At 39.1% G+C, this 22,559-nt stretch overlaps 1 protein-coding gene across 1 annotated transcript; it reads left to right on the top strand.

The window, feature by feature from the left end:
* Positions 1-846: 846 nt before the first annotated feature.
* Positions 847-22,028, top strand: hibch (3-hydroxyisobutyryl-CoA hydrolase). The gene is made up of 14 exons (XM_037686282.1): positions 847-943; positions 1,285-1,327; positions 3,483-3,614; positions 3,789-3,873; positions 3,942-4,022; positions 4,127-4,179; positions 8,043-8,121; positions 13,286-13,431; positions 14,214-14,300; positions 15,365-15,423; positions 15,616-15,697; positions 16,782-16,901; positions 19,732-19,765; positions 21,541-22,028. Exons 1-14 carry the CDS (start codon positions 912-914, stop codon positions 21,654-21,656), a joined length of 1,149 nt encoding a protein of 382 aa, XP_037542210.1. The 5' UTR covers positions 847-911; the 3' UTR covers positions 21,657-22,028.
* Positions 22,029-22,559: the final 531 nt, after the last annotated feature.

The following is a 22,559-nucleotide window of genomic DNA, read 5'->3' as shown; positions in this document are numbered from 1 at the left end:
ACACACTTCTTTATAATTTTATTTAGTCAGAAAAGTGTAAAATATTAGAATTAAAACAGCATTTACCAGTACTCACTTTTCACCATGACTACATTTTGTCCTACATTAACACACGTTTATTTTTAAAAATATATTTAATGCAAGAATCAAGATAATGGACCAGTGGATAGAAGTCATATACAGTATTTTGAAACCTACAATACCAAAAGGGCAGCAACACATTTTACCATCAGTGAGAGACTGATAAGTTCATACAAAAACAACAGTGTTATTACTAAGGGTGCACCGATTGCAATTTTCTGGCCGATCACCGATTTCTAAAATGTCTGGCCTGCCGATTCCGATTTTGGCCGATACCTATTTTGTTTTATAAGCGACACTGTCAGGTGTTAAAAGGTCACAACGCACCTTCAATTTTCCAATATTATTTTGTTGAAAAACATACCCTTGAACAATATCCTAGAAACAATACAAACATGTTTTAACTGGCCATGAGGTAGTGTTCTGAAATGTAAATTAATTTCAGACAATTGTTGTTAAAACTAAAAAAATCGGTTTCTCATGCAAGTATCGGACGATTTCAGATTTTCCAAATTAAGGAAATCGAGGCCGATTTATCGGTGCACCCCTAGTTATTATGATATGTATTTTTTAAATGTATTATATACACACACACAATTTATCAGATAAATAAAATACAAGTCGTCAAACAAAATGCAGCATAGTTAAAAAGTACAGTAGTTCTGGTTTCCCAAATCAGCTGCATTCTTCTAAATGTCCAACAGGGGGCAGTGTCACACATTACGTCCGCAGCAACCAACCAATCAGCGTGAAGCTGGTTACCTCTTCCCGGAAGTAAACAAGCAGTGGAGCGAAAGTGCCGGACCGCACGAGATAAATCACAAAAAACAATGTCTTTAACGATTTTGGCCTCTGCTTGCAGGTATTTTTTTATTTTTATTTTTTGTAGTTTAGAAGCGGAGGAGTTTCGCAGGTCGACCGCTTAACGGGAGACATTTTTACTTTAAATACCAGACGAAGCGTTGGTAAGGGGAAGAAGTTTTAGTTAATTTTGTTTTCCAGACAATTTATGTTCAGCCATATTTTAAACATATGATCCTTTATGATTGTTTATTGTTGTCTTTTTGTTGTTCCACTGTTGGCATCAATCTTTGCTAAATAAATCAGGTCTCTCTTGTAAATGAGTCCCCGAGGCTCAATGGGATTGACCTGTATGAATAAAGGATGAATGAATTAAAAATATATATTTATTGTTTCTTCCAGGCTGAAGCCTCTTCACAGACTGCAGAGAATTCAGGGTCACATGGTGAGAAAGTCATGAATAGTTTGTGTTTTCATGTTCATTTCAGCCACTGCCTGGACACTGAATTTACAACAGCCTTTCCAAAATATTTCTACGCAAAATACTTACGGTAAATTAAAAAAGTGTTATGTCACTCCCCCAGGTCAGTACTTTGTGTTGCCACTCGGTTCTTTCAGGTTCGTTGGTCTGTTCTTTAAGACCAAACGCCTGCAGGTTGATGCTGCTTGTGTCCAACATTCTTCAAATCAAACCAGAGATTCTCAGTTGGACGGAGGTTTGTCTGGACCACTCCAGGACCTTTGACCAGTTCTTGAACCGGTGACGTGTTGCTGTCCTGCTGGAAGGTGGACCTCTGTCCAGTTCTTAGATCTTTGGAAGACTCCAGCAAGTCCTCCATCTTTCCTTCAACTCTGAGCAGGTTTCCAGTTTCTGCTGATGGAAAACATATCCACATCATGATGCTACCACCACCATGCTTCACTGTGGGGATGGTGCTCTCAGCCTGCTGAGAAGCAGTAGGTTTGCCTCAGACATTGCTTTGTCCTGGTTTTAGTTTCTTTCACTCATGTTTGAGGAGTCTCTCTTATGTTTTTTGGCAAATTTCAAACAATGCCATTTTATTTCTCTGGTCAGTGTCTTTTTCCAGCCACTCTTCCATGAAGTCCAGCTCTGTGCAGTTTATTCTTCCATCTCTGCTGAAGATATATCCATCTCCATCAGGATTATCTTTGTCCTGCTGGATGTTTCTCTGATTATCACCCTCAGTTCCCGCTCCTTGAATCTTGGTGGACGACCCTCTCTTGGAAGATTCATCATCTTTTCATTTCCTAATCATGGATCTAATGGAGCTCTATGGGATATTCAGAGCTCTAGGATATTTTTATAACCCAGTCATGGTCTGTACTTCTCCACTGCTTTGCATCTGACCTGTGTGAAGATCTTCCTTGGTCTTCATGATGTCTCTTGCTAGCCTGAACTACTCAGTAGTGATGGACTTGAATACATTTTTTAAAGGTTATCATAACAGATTTATTTAGAAGAATCTCGAGACCAAATACATAACATAAGAATAAAATTAATTAAAAACATAATAATGAAGCTGCCCTTAAAACAAACAAAATAACACTAACAGTTTTTTTAAGACAAGTAAAAGAGCTGGGTTTGAGAAACGGTCATGGAAGCTACAACAGTGAAAGCACAGTGATTTATATAAAATAAAATTAATTAAACTTCCAGGTTGTGAGGCAAGAAAATAGAGTACTTTTGCAACTCGAGCAAAAAAAAAAAAGAAACAAAGATTTGTCATCACAGTTGATGTATTATGTGCTTTTGTATTTTGATATTAATTACAAGTTTTAGCTTGTAATGAGCTGCTGTTTTGACCAGGCATATTTTAAAAAAGTGAATCTCAAAGGACTTCCTGGTTAAATAAAGTAAAACTTTTTTGTTTTTTTACCATTTTACCAAAAAAAAAAATGCAGTTTGTGCTGCGTTTTAACAAATATCTTCTTTTACGACGGAATAAAACTCGTCTTGTATATTTTCAGTTTCCTTATGGACAAATCTCGGCAACTTAAATGTTTTCTATCAGGCATATCTTCCATAATAACCCTTATGATTTGACCATGATTCTCTGCCTGCTGCTGTAGCACTGGGATGCAGGAAGAGGGCCACCTGCATCATGAAGGACCCCACTCACCCAGCACACACACTTTTTGCCCCACTCCCCTCAGGAAGGAGGTTAAGGAGCATTAAGTGTAGAACCACTAGACTGAGGAACAGCTTCTACCCTGAGGCTGTTAGACTCATGAATCTCTAACTAGAATAATCACTGTGAAAAACCATATCATGTTGCTGCTGATCTGTTTCATGTTGCTGCTGATCTGTTTCAATGTTGATGTGTTCATGCGTGCACATCTGCTCACAGACTCATGTTCATGTTTGTGCTGATGTTCAATGTTTTATGTCATGAGTGCTTAGTGTATATTTAGTTGATGTTTTTCTTAGTTCATATCTTAGATGTTATTACTGTTTTTCTTATACATTTTATTGTTGGATGTAACTGGGACCCTGTGTACATAATTTTGCTCCACCACATGTACCACATGAGGTGCGAATGACAATAAAGAAACTCTGACTCTGAACTTTTCTGTTTTAGATGTCGAGTCACGCGGAACCAGAGGTTCTCCTGGAGAAAGTGGGCAAAGCCGGCCTGATCACCATGAACAGACCCAAAGTCCTCAACGCCCTCAACCTGACCATGATCCGACAAATGTATCCTCAATTAAAGGTGAAACTTCTGCACCGTTTAAAAAAATACATTTAATAATTATTCATCCGGAAAAAGAACGGTTTGAATAAATCATCATTTTTTTTATGAAGTTGACGCAAACTCCTGACTTAAAGTTATTTTAGCGTCTGATTGTAACTCTTTGTTTCATCTTCTCACTTTGTTTGTTTCTAGAAATGGGAGAAGGACGATGATACGGACTTGGTGATTATTAAAGGAACGGGAGGAAAAGCCTTTTGTGCCGGTGGAGACATCAGAGGTGAGAACGGTCGTCTCACAGATCAGGATTCTTAGACGTGTCTCTTTAACTCGTTTGTTTTCTCCTAGCCGTCACAGACGCAGGGAAAGTCGGCGGCTCTCTGGCGCAGGACTTTTTTCGTGAGGAATATATTCTGAACAACGCTATAGGTGAGCTTTTTTTATTTTAATCAATAGCTTTGATAATAAACCTTTAATTATGTGCTTTGGTAGGTTGCATGATCAAATATTTTCTTTTTTTTTTGTCCTTTAAGGAGCCTACAGGAAGCCATTTGTTGCTATTATTGATGGTATAACAATGGGAGGGGTGAGTGTGACAGTCCTCGTTAATATTTCACTTAATTTATGAAGTCATAATTATCTTTAAAGTATTTTCTTTGAGGTGTTGTTGTGAGTTTTAGCAGCAGGTGTCGGCAGAGAGCTGCTGTTTCCTGCTGCGAGTGCAAAAGGTGGATTCTGACTGGAAGAACTCATTTTTTTATGTTTTATGTTTATTGTAACCAATGGAGAAACATCAAATCATGTAGGTTTTCTGTGACGTTTTGCTGCCTTGTCACTCATTTACTCTTTGTGTATTTAACTTTTTTTTAAATGAATATTGTTTATGTGTTCATTGAAGTGTTTACCTTGACTTTATGAATCATTCTGGGCATTAAAAGGCTCCTAAACTCAAGAGGAACCAGAGTTTGTCGACACACAACCGAAAAATGAACAAAAATATCAAATCAATGCAGGTTGAAATTAGATCTTTGGTTAAATTTGTTTCCTTTTCGTTTGCTGCGCTTTTGAAAAACAACAAAATCGAGACCGTTTATGGAAAATAGCATTTTGACTCCAACGAGGTGACATTGGAGAGCACACTGCTTACCGTGCCAAGTTACAGTCATAAAAAGGTTCTAGGGTTTAATGATGGGGACGCAGTAAACGGATCTTGTTGTGGATCCACATCCTGCAGTTCACACGTGCAACCAGCTCACACCGGGTTTTATCTCCTCTTTTATTCACACAGCCCGTTTGGTCTTGGAACTGGTTTGTGGCCCTTCAGCGAGTTCAGTCTATGAGTGGATTGTGGCAGCACTTTGGTTCTGTTCTTTCTGGCCCGTTCTGTTGTAGATCAGCTGCTGTGTTTGGGATCTTGGTTCTGTTGGACCCAGTTTGGTCCAAACTTCAACTGTTGGACAGATGGACTCATGTTTGACTCCAGAACCCTTTGGTCTACAGAGGAGTTCCTGGTCCACTCAGTGACTTGACAGGAGCCCGAACCATCAGCCTCCACCACCGTGCTGACAGCTGGGAGGAGCTGTTTGCTGCAGTGCATTCTGGGTAAACATCTGTCCTCTGATCTGGTTCTGGTCCAGAAGTTCTGTGGTTCCTTCAGATGAAATTTTCCATTCTTAAGTCATGCTGCCATGTTGGTTTTAGAGTGGAGGTCCTGACCTTTGACCTTTAAACCTGCTAACTGAGGCCTATAGAGTCTGAGAAGGAGCTCACTGCATGGTCTGACCTTCAGGGTGAGTCTGCTGAGAAGCCTGGCAGCTGTCTTAATAGTTTTCCACTCGTGAATAATATCTCTCTGTAGAACAATGCACTACAAATGGATTTGAAATGACCTTTGACCTTTGCCGGATTGATGGGCTGCAACAGCTGCTTCTCTAAGGTCATTGCTGATGTCTTTCCATCTTGGTGTTGTGCTAATACACACCTTTATGCTCCAGAGCAGAGGTGGTCCCACTTATCAGCAGCTCCTGGCTGATCCTGAACCTCTGAGATCCTGTGGGAGCCGCGAGACCGGATGAACTTTTTATTTAGTTTTTTTAGTTAGCAGCTTCTTTAAAAACGTTTAAAGTCGCGACCGTTCTTGAAATATTTGCCCTGATTTTTTTTTTCTTGTTCTGAACATAAAGAATCAGGTCCTTTGAAGAAGGACCTGATCCTTAAGAAGTTCACAGCAAGAAACACAAACCAGGAAGGTAAACCGATGTAGTAAATATAAATAAATTTTACAAATTTTTAAAAATTAAAAATATGAAAATTAGTTTTAGGACATTTAAAACTAGGCACAGACTCCGTGAGCTCTAAGAGCGAAGGTTTCTGACTTTTAAACGTTGAGGATTCTGGTTGATTTTGCCGATGCAAAGTCAGTTTTACTTTTCAAGATATTTGACTTTGTTTACAAAAATAAAAATAGCTCTTCAAACATGTGGATATCCAAACTGGGCTTTTGTCAAGTCAGCAAGGAAATCTACAAAACACTAATAAACAGAAAAAGGAAAACAGCAGACGTAAAACTTTGTCATCCCTTATGCTGCTGGAGTATCTGAGAAATTCAGAAGGATCTTCAACAAACACAACATCCCAGTACATTTCAAACCCAGCAGGACTCTCAGACAGAGGCTGGTCCACCCTAAGGACAGAACACCCATACACAAACAGAGTGGTGTAATGTATGTGGTCCAGTGCAGCGAGGACTGTCCAGACCTCTACATTGGAGAAACTAAACAGCCTCTTCACAGACGCATGACTCAACACAGGAGAGCCACCTCCTCTGGACAAGATTCAGCTGTTCACCTCCACCTCACAGATAAGGGACACTCTTTTGAGGACCAAAATGTGCACATTTTGGACCGAGAACACAGATGGTTTGAGAGGGGGGTGAAGGAGGCAATTTATGTAAAAAGAGAAAAGCCGTCTCTTAACAGAGGAGGAGGCCTCAGATTTCCACTTTCAAAAACCTATAATGCAACTTTAAAACAGATTCCCAGCCGGTTTTCACACCTGATGGGAACAGAGGGGCCTCGACTGTGAATTAGAGGAACAAAAGACTCTTACTGTTGATGTTTGTTTAGGTGTGAACTGCCAATCTACGTGTGTGTGTGTCTTTTCTCACTCAGCATTATAACCTGAATCTCTCACTCTCTGCTCTTTGAATTGAGAAAGCTCCTCGGATGAGGAGCGAAACGTCTTCTGTTACAAATAAAGTCCAGTTGTTTTTGTATTGAACGCTTTTTGAATTCATCATGTCCTGGATGATCGAGAATCTTCACCAGCAAAAATAAAAATACTGAGATCTAAAAACATTTTCTTCTTTTGAGATTCTGATCTTTTATTTCTCAAGCTCCTCTTCAGGCTTGTCTTTTTGAACTTTTGGGGTTTTTGATAATATTTAGCAAATTTTAGCTTTTAGCTAAGGTTTTGCTACTTGTAGCATTTTTTTACTTTTACTTTGCGTTGTACTACCTTTACCTAATGTTTTGACATGTTTTATTTTCTAAGTTTTGTTTTCTCTGTTTTTAATTCTTTTGGCTTCCATTTAGCTTTTTGGGTTTTTTATTTTTCAGCTTCTCCTTTTCAGCTCATCTTTGCTATATTTAGCTATTGTTTTACTACTTTTAGTTTTTAGCTAGCAAGTTGCTACATTTGGTTACTTATTATGTTACTCGTGTTTTGTTTAGCTTTTAGCTAGCGTTTTGCTACTTCTGTCTTGCATTTTCTTACATTTAGCTGTTTTTTGCTAACTTCAGCTTTTGTTTTGCTGGTGTTAGCTATTTGATAGCATTTTTCTAGTTTTGGCTGGTGTTTTACCACATTTAGTTTTTGGCTAGCATTATACAACTTTTAGCTAGTGTTTTGCTTGCCACCTTCAGCTTATGTTTTGTTGCTTTTAGCTGTTAGATGGTGTTTTTAGTCATTTTAGCTTTTAATTAACTTCTTTTAGTAAGCATTTGCTACCTTTAGCTTATATTTTGTTGATTTTAGCTACCATTTTGCTACTTTTAGCCAGCAATTTGTTACTTTTTGCTGATGTTTTGCCACCTTCAGATTATTTTTTGTTACTTTGGGTTTTTAGGTATCATGGTTTTGTTTTTACGTATTGTTTTACAGTATTACATGTAATTTATGGCTGGCATGTTTTTTTTCAGCTAGTGTTTTGCTACCTTCAGCTTATGTTGTGCTACTTTTAATTTTTAGCTAGCATTGTGTTACTTTAAGCCTTCAGTTACTTTTTGCCACTGTTTTGTTGCTTTTAGCTATTATTTAGCTACTTTTAGCTCAGTTTCAGCTTGTTCAGCAAACTTCAGCGAAGTCCTTCAGCTCTCAGCGTTAACATCTAATTTTGTTAACGTCTGTTTTTAATCCAAGGATTACTTTATCGTGTGTTTTTATCTGCAGGGTGTCGGTCTGTCGGTTCATGGAAGGTTCCGGGTCGCCACAGAGAAAACGCTGTTCGCCATGCCAGAAACTGCCATCGGTGAGTCCGCCCGGCTGGCTCCTGGCTCCGTGCCCTGCAGGATCCTAATCCGTGCTGAACTTTTATCCCTCAGCACTTATTTTAAAGAAGCTTTAAGATTATTTCAGCCTCGCTGCTTTTCCAAAGAGGTTTTTATGCTCGATTAGGCGACTTGACTGTGGCGCTCCTCCCAGCACTGCTGTGCTGTAGTTTTACACTCAGCAGCTAAAAACAATCAAATCAGCCGTATTTATACTCTGAAGCCATTAAGGGAGAGGTTTGTCCATTCTCAAGTGGGTTTCTGTGTAAGAGTTATCGTCTTACCTGTTCTAAATATTTTGTTGAATGGCCTCGGACTAGATAAATAGTTTAATTCAGACCGCAGTGAATCCATCTTAAAACTGCAATATTCAATTTATATTTTAAGAACATTCACGCCTACTTCAGTTTGTCCAGTTTATTTATTAAGTAGCACCAGCAGCTTCTGAGGTTTTTATCATTTCTGATTAAATAGCTCTTCAAAGGCTGGAGTTGTCGTGAGACGTTAAAACTAGAAACAGTCCGATTAGATCCAGTTCTGTGTTTTTTGTGCCCACAGAATGATGAGACCACCACCATGCTCGACAGCTGAGTGGAAACTCTTTGTTCGATTTCTCTTACACTGAATATCTTCTGGTTGAGTTATCAGGGAGTTGTTTTGGTTCTTGTACGTGTAGAGGAAGTTTCTTGAGTGTAAACAAGAGGCTCTGCAGCTAATTGACTCTCGCAGACAGATGGCTTCATCCCGAGGCGCTGAGGAGATTAGTAACAAATCTCTAAGAACCAACAAACCACAGCTGACGATGCGACACAAACACGTCTGCAGGGATCCAGCGGGGGTTTCATTTATGTGTTATAATCAGCCTGTCGGCACGTCGTGGAGATTTATTGTTGTGCTTTAGTTTGGGACTGAAGCAGACGGTTAATCTTTCCTGTGCTGTTGCAGTTAATTAGTAAGTCTAGATCCATTAGTTCTTTAGGCCAAATAAAGGTATTTTCAAGTTATTCTGTGGACGTTTGCTGCTGGTTCACTCCAGTTTGTGGAATATTCTCTAATTCAAGTTCACTCTAACATCTGAATTATTAAGAGGCTCCTAAATTCAAGTGTTGAATTGACAGATTACAGCCAGATTAGACGAAAATGTAGATTTAAATTGGATATGTAGGCTCTTTGTTGCCAGCAGCCTGTCAGAAAGACACTTTTTTTTACTACAGTAGTCCCTCGTTTATCGCGGTGGATCCATATCCTGAAGCCCCGCGATAAGTGAAAAATCGCAAAGTAAGGATAGAAGTACAAGTAGTAAATAGTAGTTTTAGTATTTAAATATATATAAAGGCATTTTAAACTCTTCTCACACTCTTGCAATATTCTAAACAATGTTTCTAAACTCCAAACGCTCTAAAAGACACAGAATGTTATGATTTCAGCTCTCTGCCCCTCAGCCACGCCCACTTCTCCGCTCTGCACGGAGATCAGCTGATCAGCTGCAGGAAGAAGCTTATCCTGCCGTGTGGACTGCACAAATGTGCAGCAGGTGCTGAATAATTTAAAATAATTCATTTTAAATAAAAATCCCATGCCGATTGTGTGGCCCATCCATCAATCAGCCAATAGTGTGTCATGTCCACTCTTATTTTGAAAAACTGCGATAGAGCGAGTCCACGATAAACGAACCGCCAAGTAGCGAGGGACTACTGTCTTTTCTTAGCTGACTTGGTGAAAAACATCAAGTTTAGAGCAGGTTGACAGACAATAAGGTCACCTAGAAGTCGATGCATCTCTCAGGTCTTTGATGGATTTGTTCCAGGTCCAGATCACCGTCAGGACCTCATTCACGAAACACCAAGTACAAAGGGGTCTGGACAAGATCTGCTAAAATCAAATTATCTTTAAAAATGGTCGCCAGTGACGGTGGTGTCACTATCCTGCATGTTTTGGAGGTTTCTCTGCGCCAACGCCTGATTTGAGTCAATGGGTGATTGACAGGTTCTGCAGAACACAAAGAGGGGATTCAGCCGTTGAATCAGGTGCGATGGAGCAGAGAAACAGGTAAAACATGCAGGGTGGTGGCCCCCGAGGACCAGGATCCAACACTCCCACGCAATGGTGTATTTATGTCTAACATAAGGGCTTCACAACAGTTCTCATAATGGTTAATGAGGTTTTTTAATGGCTTACCTGCCACCTAAACACAGGTCTGTGCATGTTTGTTTGTTTTTTTTGTCTGTTAGCAAAATATCTCATGAACCGCCAGTGGATGAACCCATATCAAGATCAAGTTGGTTGTACAACACTAACCAACATACAATTCAGTTAAACGTACAGGTATTCAGCTGCGCTGCGGTGTGGTAGTAGCCGAAGTTCGTCCCTAACACAAACTCTGACAGAGAATTGTTTGAAAGTTTGTCACAAGAGACGGCGGGTGACGCGCACCCCTAGTTTCATTGGGATCGTTTCTAACGTCTCAGCAGCTTTAATAACTGGAAGGTTGGTTCAGAGGATGGAAATGTGTCCGTTGTTGCAGCTTTCAAGTGTCTGATTTGAAACAAACCCTTGAATCTTTGTGAGATCAGTCCTGCCTCTGATCGCCGTCCGGTCTGCGACAGTGATGGGTTTGGATGCGAAGGTCGCCAACAAGTTTAGGATGGAGATGATGTCGTCAGCAGACGGGAAATGAGTTCAGAGAGAGAGTGCTCCAGCTTATTGTTGATTGTTGTGTGGGATTTCCTTCAAGGCCACAGGGAGGAAATGAAGCGGTAATTGATTTGTGCTGGACGAGGACCGAGGCGTGGAGATGGTTTGAACTCAGATTTGCTGTTGGATTAGAAGAAACTTGTCTCTTTTTTAATGGAACAACTGGAGCTGATGCCCAGGTTGCAGCCAAAAACACAAAGAAACAAGATTTGGAAAAACAACAAGTGTTATCTGTTGCGTTTCCTAAAAAATATAAAAGAGAAAGTTGCTTAAATGTACTGTGTTTTTCACCTTAACATAGTCAGCACAATGTCCACTTCTTCCTTTTACGTCCAGGATTTAAAATTCTCCTAAACTCGAAACCAGGAAATACATTTTTATTATCTGTGGGACTCCACAGCTTTACTAATGTCATCAATAAAAATAAAATAACTTTTATTATTTAGCTAATAAACACGCATACCTAAATAAAACCAAAATATGAATTTACCGTACTTGCCGCCGCACAAGTCGCATCTATTATGTGTGACCTCCCAGAATTAAACAAGATTAACACTTAAAAACAATTATTTGTTTGCTCGACATTATAGTAAAGGTCTCAGTTGAACTTGTCCTTAATGAATTTACTTTAATGGTCAAATCAGCTGCATTTCTGCTGGGCGGCGCAGCAAAATGCAGCTGATTTGACATTTGCTGCAGGAGTTCCAGATCGAGACGAAGGTGGGAGTATGGCAAGCCAAGTGTCTCATTAATAGCTAGGTTTACCTATTAATGAGAAAATTGGCTTGCCATATCACTCGAGGGCCCTCTAGTGGCTGCAAATGTTAATGTTTCATATTTTTCATGTCAGAATGAATGAAATCGTCAGATCTCGGCCAAAAATTGGGTTATAAAATGGGAAAAAACGTATATTAGTCACTTCGGTTTATAAGTCGCAGGACTTGCAAATTTATGCAGAAAGGTGCGACTTATATGGCGAAAAATACGGTAGCCAGATCACAACGTTTATCCGCACAAGAAGGCCTGGCACGTGTTGGAGGAATGCATATCACCCGCCATCTTTCATGACAGAGTCGTAGATTAAACGTTTAAAACAACGATATGGGCGATTTATCACGACATCTGTTTGGGGTCTGTCGCAGTCAGAGCATGTGCCGTGAATGACTCTCAGCTACTCCCTTCCTAAATTTAGCTTAACGTATGTCCCGTATTCACAAATGACCCGCAGCTGAACTGTGCCTGTGCGTGTCTGTAAACACAAAAGCAGCTAAAACTCATTGGTTTTACATTTATTAAGATATAATCTGGCGCAGATAAGATTTTTGGTTGAAACTCGGCACGTACGGTTTAATCATAATGAATTGGCATTAGTGGGTTAATTAGGCAAATTAATGAAATAATTAAAGTTCAGTATTTCATTAATAGGAAAGCAGTTTTCCGCTCACCTGCTGTGTTGGTTCAATATGTTTGAGTCCTAAAAACCTCATATTAAAGTCCGGGGGGGTCCGTTATGTTTCAATAATCTCTGTATCAGTGTGTTATCACCTCACATCCGCTGCTTATTCTAGCTCACATTCTGGGATCATTATTTCTCCTGAGACTGTTGCTGCAGCTGTAAGTCGCTCTTTGTTGGCTTGACTTTAGGTGTAGAGTAACATTCGATCTGCTGAATAGTCGATAAGCAAATGTCAGCACGGAGGAGTTCTTTATCAGTTATAAGAATCTCACCAAACAGAGAGATGTTTGCAGGTGAGTCCTGACGACTCTGAAATTACATCCTCGTCCAAGATTTACACAGAAACTGTGGAAATGTCCCTTTAACTGCTACAGACTCTTGATCAAAAGGACGAACGCTTGCTCTCTTTCTGCCGTTTGTTCGTGTTACAAACCACACGCTCAAAAAACGGGATTACCAGCTCTGACCACGAGCGTCCTAAACAAAAAGCCATAATCCTCTGCATTTATTTTATCACGTTTTCAGCCATAAATCAGGTCAGCCCTCCTAATCCCGCCTACTTCTCTTCACCACCCCCTCTCTAAACTCTGCACCACAAAAGCTATAATAAATTTTTTTTAAAAAGAACGATTAAAACCAGAAGAATTTTATCTCTCGTGTGACAGATTGACGTCAAGTTACATGTTAAATTCAACGTCAGCAGCGCACGGATTAAAGCTGAAATTACACCGTGTCTGAGCTGAGGGCTGGGGTTTCTCACTCGTTTCAGCAAAATCTCATTATTGTCTGTTTCTTTTTTTCCCAAAGCAGATACAAAATAATGTGCAAGGCCAAGAGTAGCTGGCCGCACATCGATGGTCGCAAACATCCAGAGTTTAGACTGCCGAGAAAAATCGGCCTCATCATGAGCTCGTTTAGGTCTTTAAATCGAGCTTTTCTAACTATTGTCTGAAGTGCATTTGCACCAAAGCTGTGTAAACGTTTTATTTTGACAGGGCTTTTCCCTGACGTGGGAGGCGGCTACTTCCTGCCGAGGCTGCGGGGGAAGCTGGGACTGTTTCTGGCGTTGACGGGCTTCCGACTGAAGGGACGAGACGTGCAGAGAGCTGGAGTTGCCACTCACTTTGTTGAATCCAAGAAGGTGCTGGAGTTTGACCCGTCAGAACAAATTACACTGACTCCCCAAACACGTTCAGCTCTGAATCACCTGCAGGGTTGCCAGATAAGAAAGGATGAACTAATGTACTGTTGCTTTAGAAATTTATTTTGACCCAAGTTGTCACGTGCGCTGAGTTAGGGTGTTGTGAGGTGAGGTGTATGTTGTGTTTGGAGGACGTGCACACAGAAATGGAGGGGGTAAAAAGATATTAATGTTTATCTGGCAACTCTGCATCAGCCTCAAGGCTGAGCGATAGTCGAGCTGCAGGGACGAATGTAGGGCACGGCCATGGCCAGATGTTGGGTCGGCGGGTGGAAAGCTTTGCTTTACTTGAGCCGACACGTACCGACTGGTCCAAAAGTCGGGTGCAGGTTCTGCTAATGGATCCCAGTCAGAGCTGTGGGCGGCAGAGTTCATCTGTAGTGTAAGCTAGGTTTTTATTTTTATTTTACTTTAGTCTGAGAGAAGTCACTTTTACAGCAACATCTGGAGAAGAACCAAAGCTGGAAGCTCACTTTAATAGAAATAAGTGAAAAGTCTTAATGGAACAAAAACAATTTTGTTTATTTGATTAAACTAAAATCAGATTTGTTCAGTCAGCTGTGAGGTAACATGAACTCCACTTTCCACTCCATTTTCTTTTTGAGTCCCGCTCTGGCTTTGATGTTTCTCTCACACCACAGTTTGAAATTCTCAGCTGTTTAAACTAAAATGTAAAAAAAAATCTACTTTCGTTTAAACGCATTAAAATTTGCACTCAACAGATCCCAGAACTGGAGAAGGAGCTGGTGGATTTAAAGTGTCCCCAAGATGAAGATGTCTCCAAACTGCTGGAGTCTTTCCAGAACCAGGTCAGAAATAAAAAATGAAGTTTGGACACTTGAACGCAGCACTACTAACTCTGTGTTTAAAACCATGCTGGTCGAAACCCAAATACAAAACCCGTTAATACGTTGTTATTGTTGGAAATCGTTCCAATTGAGCCTTACTAATTAACTTGGTAAACAAAATAATTAAGATGAAAATATAATGTGATATAACGAGGATGAAAACTGAACAGAATTTTAAAAATACATTTTGGATTATGATGGAGAATGAGCATCCATAAGGGATATGCACATTTATTCAAACTTAAATAATAGTTATAAAACCGTATGCTCCTAACTATAGAGTAAAATTCAGATTTATACATAGATTTGTGTCCAGTTTAAGAGTTAATGGTAAAAACTGAAGAGTAGTCGCCATTTTTGCTTCTTTTTTTTGTTTAGAAACCCATTTAAGATAAATAGAGCTGTAAAATGATTTCTTCTTGAGAAAATAAGATGCATTTCCTCCTTTTTTTGTAATAACTCGTCCGTACCTGATCACTTTTTATCAAAAAAGGTAACGAAAGGGCAGTTTTCTGTTTTTTTCCTGCCTGTCGGGTCCATGTTGTGGCTGGTTCGTTCTGCCATGCACGTTTTTTCAGTAGACCTAAAACATGAAGGGGCAGGTAGAGGGAACCAAATATTTATTTACCAACAATAAACAGGCAGGACAGCTCTGAAAACAAAGCTCCAGGACAAAACATGAGGAGGAAGGAGGTAATTGTTTTGTGATTAAACCAGCGGATTGATTTGCTCAGCAGCCGCCAAGCATGCTCAGTTTGATCAGTTTTAAGAAAAAGGTGATAGATAATCTTAAATAGCATAAATATGACGAGGTGTAAAAAGTCTTAAGGCAACATTTGCTCAAATTGAAGATTTTAGCTTAACTCCTCCCTGATTCTCCAGACTGAGATCAAACCGATTGCCATCTGATGCAGGTAAGATACTCACATAACCGGTTCAGAGGTAATCCAAAATAATTAAAAGGGGTATTAATATAAACAGTTTTACAGGAAGTGAGTTGTGGTTTTGTGTGTTTGAATCCACAGAGCAGTCTGGACGCCGATAAGCCTTTTGTCTTGGACAAACACATTTCTGATATTGACAGGTTTGATTTTTATTTTTCATTTCTATAGTCCCAAAATAGGTAAATAAACTGGTTTTGATAAATTAATGTTTAGTAGACAAGCATATTTAACTGCCTTTATATGTAACTCTTGTTAGGGCTCTAATCCTAGGAGAAATGTTGTTTTCATGAATATCTGGAGTAATTTTATTTATTTATTTTTCATCCCACAAGGCTGTTCAGCTCCAGCAGCGTGGAGGGAATCGTGCAGAACCTGAAGGCAGACGGTTCAGAGTTTGCTACGAGACAAGCCGAGGTGCGTCCCTGATCTGCAGCGGAGTCAGAACCACCGCCCCGGTTAATTCAGGAAACACGATGAGAGCTTGTGTGTGTGTGTTCTCGGGTTGTTCCTGCTGGCTGAGTGTGTTATAATAAACCAGGATGTTATTGGTTGTTAAATATAAAGAGTAGCTTATTAAATGTAGTATCTGTCATTTATTAAGCATTAAAGTTTTTAAGAGGCCGTCAAATTTTCACAACAATTTGAGATTATGCCACAGAATTAAAGGCCTAGCGTTCCTTTTAGAAACGCATATCGCCCGCCACATCTCATTTCAGATTAAGAGCCTCTTCTATTGAGAAGCGACGGAGTTGTGGCCGTTTTGGTCAAACGACGTGATGTGCCATTTGATATAACGCACATTCTGGTAGAGTCTGTCTGTGCAGTTCATGAGTTATTTTGCTAACAGACAAGCAGCGCTGATACGAGCAGATGACGCCAAAGATTTAAGCAAAGATGCTGCTTAGTAAAATGTGTTGGGGACGACTCTCAGCAACTACCACAGCAAAGTTTAGCTCAGTATCTGTCAAACAGAGTGACATGTTTGTGTTGGCTAAGGTCACGTAGCTGTGGCGGACATCTTCAATCCCCAAATGTTTGATTAGTCGTACAGCCAGTGATTACTTCCTGGAAGTTTCTTCGGCTGCAGGTGATAATAATCCGTCTCCACTTTATTAATCAGCCGAAGGTGGCGCCTTCCCAATCTGATCGGTTCGAGTTGTCAAATCCTTTGACCAATCGATCTGTTTTTTACATATAAGTGTCAGCTCTAAAAGGGTGAAAGCGGGTAAAGGATCCGTTATTTGTCTTTAAACGTGCTGTTTCCATGAGCTGCTTTCAGACCTGGAAGGTTTTTCAAGGTTTGAGCCTGAATACTTCTATTATCCTGGTTATGTAGGAAATTCTGGCTTTTATTGTGCAAGAACTGCTTATTTTCCTTATATTGTAGTTCATCTTGTTGCTGATTGGTTGCATATTTTTATCACATTCAGAACTTTGGTCAAAATTCACTTTCACTCATTGATTTCTAACTTTTATTTCCTGGCTCTGCTTCTTCTAGATCCTGACCAAAATGTCTCCGACGTCCCTGAAGTTGACGTTCAGGCAGCTGCAGCGGGGTGGAACCATGAGTCTGCAGGACGTGCTGGTGATGGAGTACCGACTGAGCCAGGCCTGCATGGTAAATCAAACCAACACGTGCATTTAGGGTGAAGCTTCTCAGCAGAAATGTCTTTCGCTTCCGGTAGTTTCATCAGCAACTTGCTGTCCAGTCTAATTAAAGCTAAAGTCACCCCGTGTTGTTTCAGGTGGCGGTCCTGCCAAACACGTAGAATCCCATTTACTCTTATTGTCGGGTAAAGTTTGTCTTTTAGGCGCGTCTGCAAAACACAGACGTTTTGAGTTTTCCTCCTGGTGTTTTGTTTTATCAAACTAAAAACATCTTTCCTCTTTTTTCAGTCGTCCATCTTGTTTTTCCGTCGTTAGAATCAAATTAAGGGTAACTGCCTTCATTAAATCATTGGTTGAGTGATTATACATTCAGTTTGTCAATCAGAGCAGCTTGATAGTAAATATCTTGCACAAAACCCTGGTTCTGATGGGGGCGGGGCTTAGAGCAACCACAACAGTCAGGTAAACTTCGAGCTCTACAGCAAAAACTGTGGACCAGAAGAGCCACAAAAAGTTCAGCACGCTTAAAAAAGCGAATCTGGATTTGGTGCTTTTCTCCTAAATGGCCTCATATAAACGTCGTTTTTCGCAGACTCGCTGTATCACGGGTTTTCAAACTAAGATCAGACATGACACACAAATGGCTGATTAATGGATGGGCCGCACGATCAGCATGCAATTTTTATTTTAAATAAATTATGTTAAATTATTTAGCACCTGCTGCACCTTTGTGCAGCCCACAGCTGCAGGAGAAACTTCCTCCTGCAGCTGTGTCATCTCTCCGCTCTGCAGCGAAGAAGTGGGCGTGGCCAAGAGCACTTGCAGGTGGCTGAGAGCAGAGGAGGCAGAGAGCTGAAATCATTACATGCTGTGCTCTTTTAGAGCGTTTAGAGTTTAGAAACATTGTTTAGAATAGTGCAAGAGTGTGGGAAGTGTTTAAAATGTCTTATTATTTATATATGTATTTATAAATAATAAAATAAACTACTACTTTCTACTTGTTCTACTATTCCTACTTTGCGTTTTTTCACTTATCACGGGGCTTCAGGGTACGGATCCCCCACGATAAATGAGGGACTACTGTATTCTAGAAAAGCATAATAAGTAGTACACAAATGTTCATATTTAATAATCCAGGTAAAAAATCAACAATGTTCAGTCAGGTCAACTGGACGGTTTCTTTTTTTGCTGAGACGTTTCATCCAAAGGACTTCTTCAGTCTGAGGAGCCACAAAACAAACTGATTCCCACAAACAGCACTCCATAGTTGGGGAAAAAAAACAGTTATTGGTGCTAAGATGGCCGCCAGAGCCCTCCCTCTCCCCCATCAACTCCTAAAAAAAGTGGTAGTAAATTACCATTTTCTAAACCTCTAGCAGAATCAAACAGCTTTATAGTAAATATGTTACACAACCCAGGTTTCCAGGGGGGTTAAACAAAAAAAAACATGATTTTTGTTTTTAAAAAACGTGTTTTAAGGGGTTGGTAATCGAACTTTTCTTCAAACCACAACGGTCAGGGAGCCTGAGCTCTACAGTACAAACTGCAGAACATTTAAATTAATTTTTTTTAACTGGAAGAGCCACAACACTCTTAAAAAAACGAGGCTGGGTTTGGTGTTTTTCTCCTAAATGTTAAGCTTTTCTCACTAAAAGATGCTGATGCTCATAAAAATTGTAGTAAAATGTAATTTTTTACCTTCTAACATTCTGCAAACGAGATATTTATTGAGCTTTTTTTTTTTTTTTTCAAAATAATTGATTTATCAGAAAATAAGGTGGGGTTTAAATATCTAGAGTTTAGCTGTCTTTTTATTTTAGATGCTGTTCACAGCCCTTCGGTATTCATGTTAACTAAATGTAGTTGTTTTACTTTAGAAGAGTCTGGCTTGTATCTGTTTGGCAGAACAAAAAAAAAAATGATAAAGTAATCCTTGGATTAAAAACAGACATTAACAAAATTAGATGTTAACCCTGAGAGCTGAAGGACTTTGCTGAAGTTTGCTGAACAAGCTGAAACTAAGCTAAAGTAGCTAGATATTAGCTAAAAGCAGCTAAACAGTAGCAAAAAGTAACTGAAGGCTTAAAGAAACACAATGCTAGCTAAAAACTAAAAGTAGTACCTAAAAGCATCTAAATCATCTACCTAAAAGCTAAAAGTAACACAACATGAGCTGAAAATAGCAAAACACTAGCAGAAAGTAAACAAATGCTAGCCCTAAACTAAACGTATCAAAACAATACATAAAGGCAGAAAGATGCTACCTAAAAACCCAAAGTAACAAAAAATAAGCTGAAGGTGGCAAAACATCAACAAAAAGTAGTAAATCGCTGGCTAAAAGTAGCAAAATGGTAGCTCAAAAGCAACAAACATAAGCTAAAAGTAGCAAATGCTAACTAATGAAGCTAATTAAAAGCTAAAATGACTAACAACACTATCTAAAAGCTAAAAGTAACAAATGCTTACTAATAAAGCTAATTAAAAGCTAAAATGACTACCGGTAAAAACATTATCTCAAGCAAAAGTAGCAAATGCTTACTAAAAGAAGTAAAAGCTAAAATGGCTAAAACAATATCTAAAAGCTAAAAGTAACAAAACTCAAGCTAAACGTAGCAAATGCTTACTAAAAGAAGCAAAAACTAAAATGACTAAAAACTATCTAAAAGCTAAAAGTAACAAAACATAAGCTGAAGGTGGCAAACAAAGGATTTTCTCTAATAAATACTTTTTTTTGGTCACACCAGAAACATAAAGTGTTTGATGAGCTGGTGCGCTCAAACGAATGTCTTGACATAGTAAAATGACATTTTCTGGTAATATTTTAATGTGTTTTGTTGCAGAGAGGCTGCGATTTCTACGAGGGCGTACGAGCCGGTAAGTTTAGAGTTTTTTTATGAGTCTGAAAAGGTTCTGAAAACAGGAAAATACAATAAAATCATAATTTTGCCATGAACGGATCTTTAAATTCAATTGATTTGTATTGTGCAAACTCACAATATTTATCTTAAGGTGCTGTACAGAAAAGTTTCAGTTAAATAAAATCCATTTCAGTCCACTCTACTCCAATTAAATACAACTCAGTTAAATCCAGTCCAGTTCAAAAATCATTACTGTTTAAAATCCAACTAAATCAAATCAACTCAGATTAAATTAATAATCTACTTATATACAGTCCAGTGAAGCTGATTAATTGTTTTCCAGTTCAGTCAAATTCATTTATGCAATGAATTTAATGTCCAATTAAATATATCACATTAAATTCAATACTCATAAAAATATAAACGGTTCGATTCAGTTTGGTTTATTCCAACTCATTTAACTAATTAAACATCGTGTTCAAAGTGATCCAGTTGAATTAAAAGTAGTCGCATTTAAAGTTAAATTCAAATGGATACAGTTCAATTGATTTACTATTTTAACACGGTTCCAATTCCAATTCTGTTTCGTCCATTCATTCCAATTTAAAGCAAATCTGACGTGATTCAGTTTTAATGCAGATGAAATAGCAGAAAAAGCTGAAAGGAGCACAGCAAACGGAAACTAGCAGAACAAATTTAATTAGGCTGAAAGTAGCAAAAATCACCATGAGAACTTGAATTCATCTGAAAACAGCTTAAATTAGCTTAAAAATGCTAAAAACGTAGTTGACAAGGTTGAACAAGCTTAAATTAGCAGAAGAAAGCAGAAAGAACATGTTTGCCCATTTAGGCTCAAAGAAGCAGAAATGAGCACAAAAAGTAGAAATTATCTAGAAAACAGCTTAAATTAGCAAAAATTACTGAAAAGTAGCTAAAAAAAATCAGAAAGAAACTTAAATTACCGGAAGTAAGTGGAGAGAACACATTTTTGCTGAATTAGGCTGAAAAAGGTTTAAATTAATGCAAAAAAATCTAGGATTAGTAAAAAAAAAAAGCTCAAATTAGCATAAAAACAGCTAAATAATAATAGCTTTAATAGCAGAAAAGGCTGAAACTATCAGGAATAAGCTGAAAAGAGCATAACAAGCTAAAATTAGCAGAAAGAATCTAAAAGGATCACAAAACAGCTGAAAGTAGCTGAAGCAGAACAAAATAAAGGCTGTAAACAGATTAAAGATTTGAAGGAGCTCAATTCATTTTCGATGAGGAAAAAAATATCAGAAAAGGCTAAATATTTCAAAAAGCTAAATAAAGTTGCACCAATACCAAAAGTCACAGCAGGATTGTCCTGAAACAGCTGAACATTTTGATTTATGATTTGTTGAATTGGCACAAAAAATGTGGAATGAGAAAGAAGCTGAAAAACGTCCGGAAGAAAAAATGCTTCGTAAACATTCACACTATCGGTTCGATTCAAAGTTAAAGGTGGATTATTTAACCGCCAGTCAATTTGTTTTTAATTAAAAATGTGAGTTTTTAAAAACATTGACCTACTGATGAAGATAGATGGCTTCAAAAGTACGTTTGTTTGTTTTTAAATGTAGATTATTGTTATTAATTTTAATAGGCGTGTTGTAATTCGGGGTTGTCTCAGTTTTTCATGCTTTGCCATTAAAGGTTTCCTCACGCTGTGATTGAACCGCTCGTCTCCGTTGGCGTTTGGCTCACAGCGTTAACTCGGTGTTTTCACCCGAGTCCATTTAAATGTCACGGTTCTCTGTGTGCTTCCAGTCCTGGTGGACAAAGACCAGAACCCCAAGTGGAATCCGCCGTCGCTGGCCCAGGTTTCCGACCAGAGCGTGGACGAGTGTTTCTCCTCGCTGGGCGAGAAGGACCTGACGTTCTGATGTTTGTCAGCTGCTTCCCACCTTCTCTAAACAACCGCTTCCTGCTCTCGGCTGCTTTCGTGGTCGCTTATTTCGGAGGACTCTGCTGCTGTGGTTTGAAGAAAGCTGCACGACTGACGAGACGTACATCTTTGGGATGACTTGAGTTTTCCAACATAGGTCTGGTTCCTACTTGGCAAACCAGAAATCAAAAAGTGTTCGCCGAATAAAGGAGCTGGCATCGACTGAATGTGAATATTTGGTGACGGTGGAGAGTTTGCAGCCCAGCTTCACCACGAGGACACGGGAGGGGGAACTGATCTCACCGCTGAGTGCTTTATTATGTTTCCCGTGGGCGTTTGTTGACGTGACACGGATCCGTATCATCTGTATTTCTGCTTTAGATAATGTGTTTTCTCTTAGTTTCTTGTTGTTGTTCTCTGTCATTAAAATGTAGCTGTTTTTAGATGCAGCAAGGATTTAAGAGCATGTTCCTGCTCACCCAAGACACAAACGTTTATTAGTGTCAGCCTGAAATGTGTGTTTTTGTGTTTGTTTGTTTCTGATGGACTTGTTTGTCCCACAGGAGTGAAATCACTTCCCCATTAGACCTCCATGTCTGCATTATTTATGACACAGAGACAGATTAGTGCAGAAGCAGAAAGGCAACTAGAGAAATTGCATTTCCTGCGAAAATGCAGTGTGAATGCTTATTGTTGAAGACTTTGGTGAAAATCAGCCGAAGTTAGCTTAAAAAAACATGCTGGAATGTAGCTGAAATGGAAGAACGAGTCTAAATTAGCAGTAGAAAACAGAAAGGACACAAATTTGATGAATTGGTTTTAAATAAACAGAAGTGAGAACAAATATTAGGAAATAAGCAAAAAAAAAAAAAGCTGAAACTAGCGACAATAAAAAAGGGCT

This window comes from Nematolebias whitei, chromosome 13, assembly GCF_014905685.2.
Source record: "Nematolebias whitei isolate Nwh7 chromosome 13, NemWhi1, whole genome shotgun sequence".
In the NCBI taxonomy this organism is placed as follows: Eukaryota; Metazoa; Chordata; class Actinopteri; order Cyprinodontiformes; family Rivulidae; genus Nematolebias; species Nematolebias whitei.
This window is presented reverse-complemented; position numbering and strand designations above follow the sequence as displayed.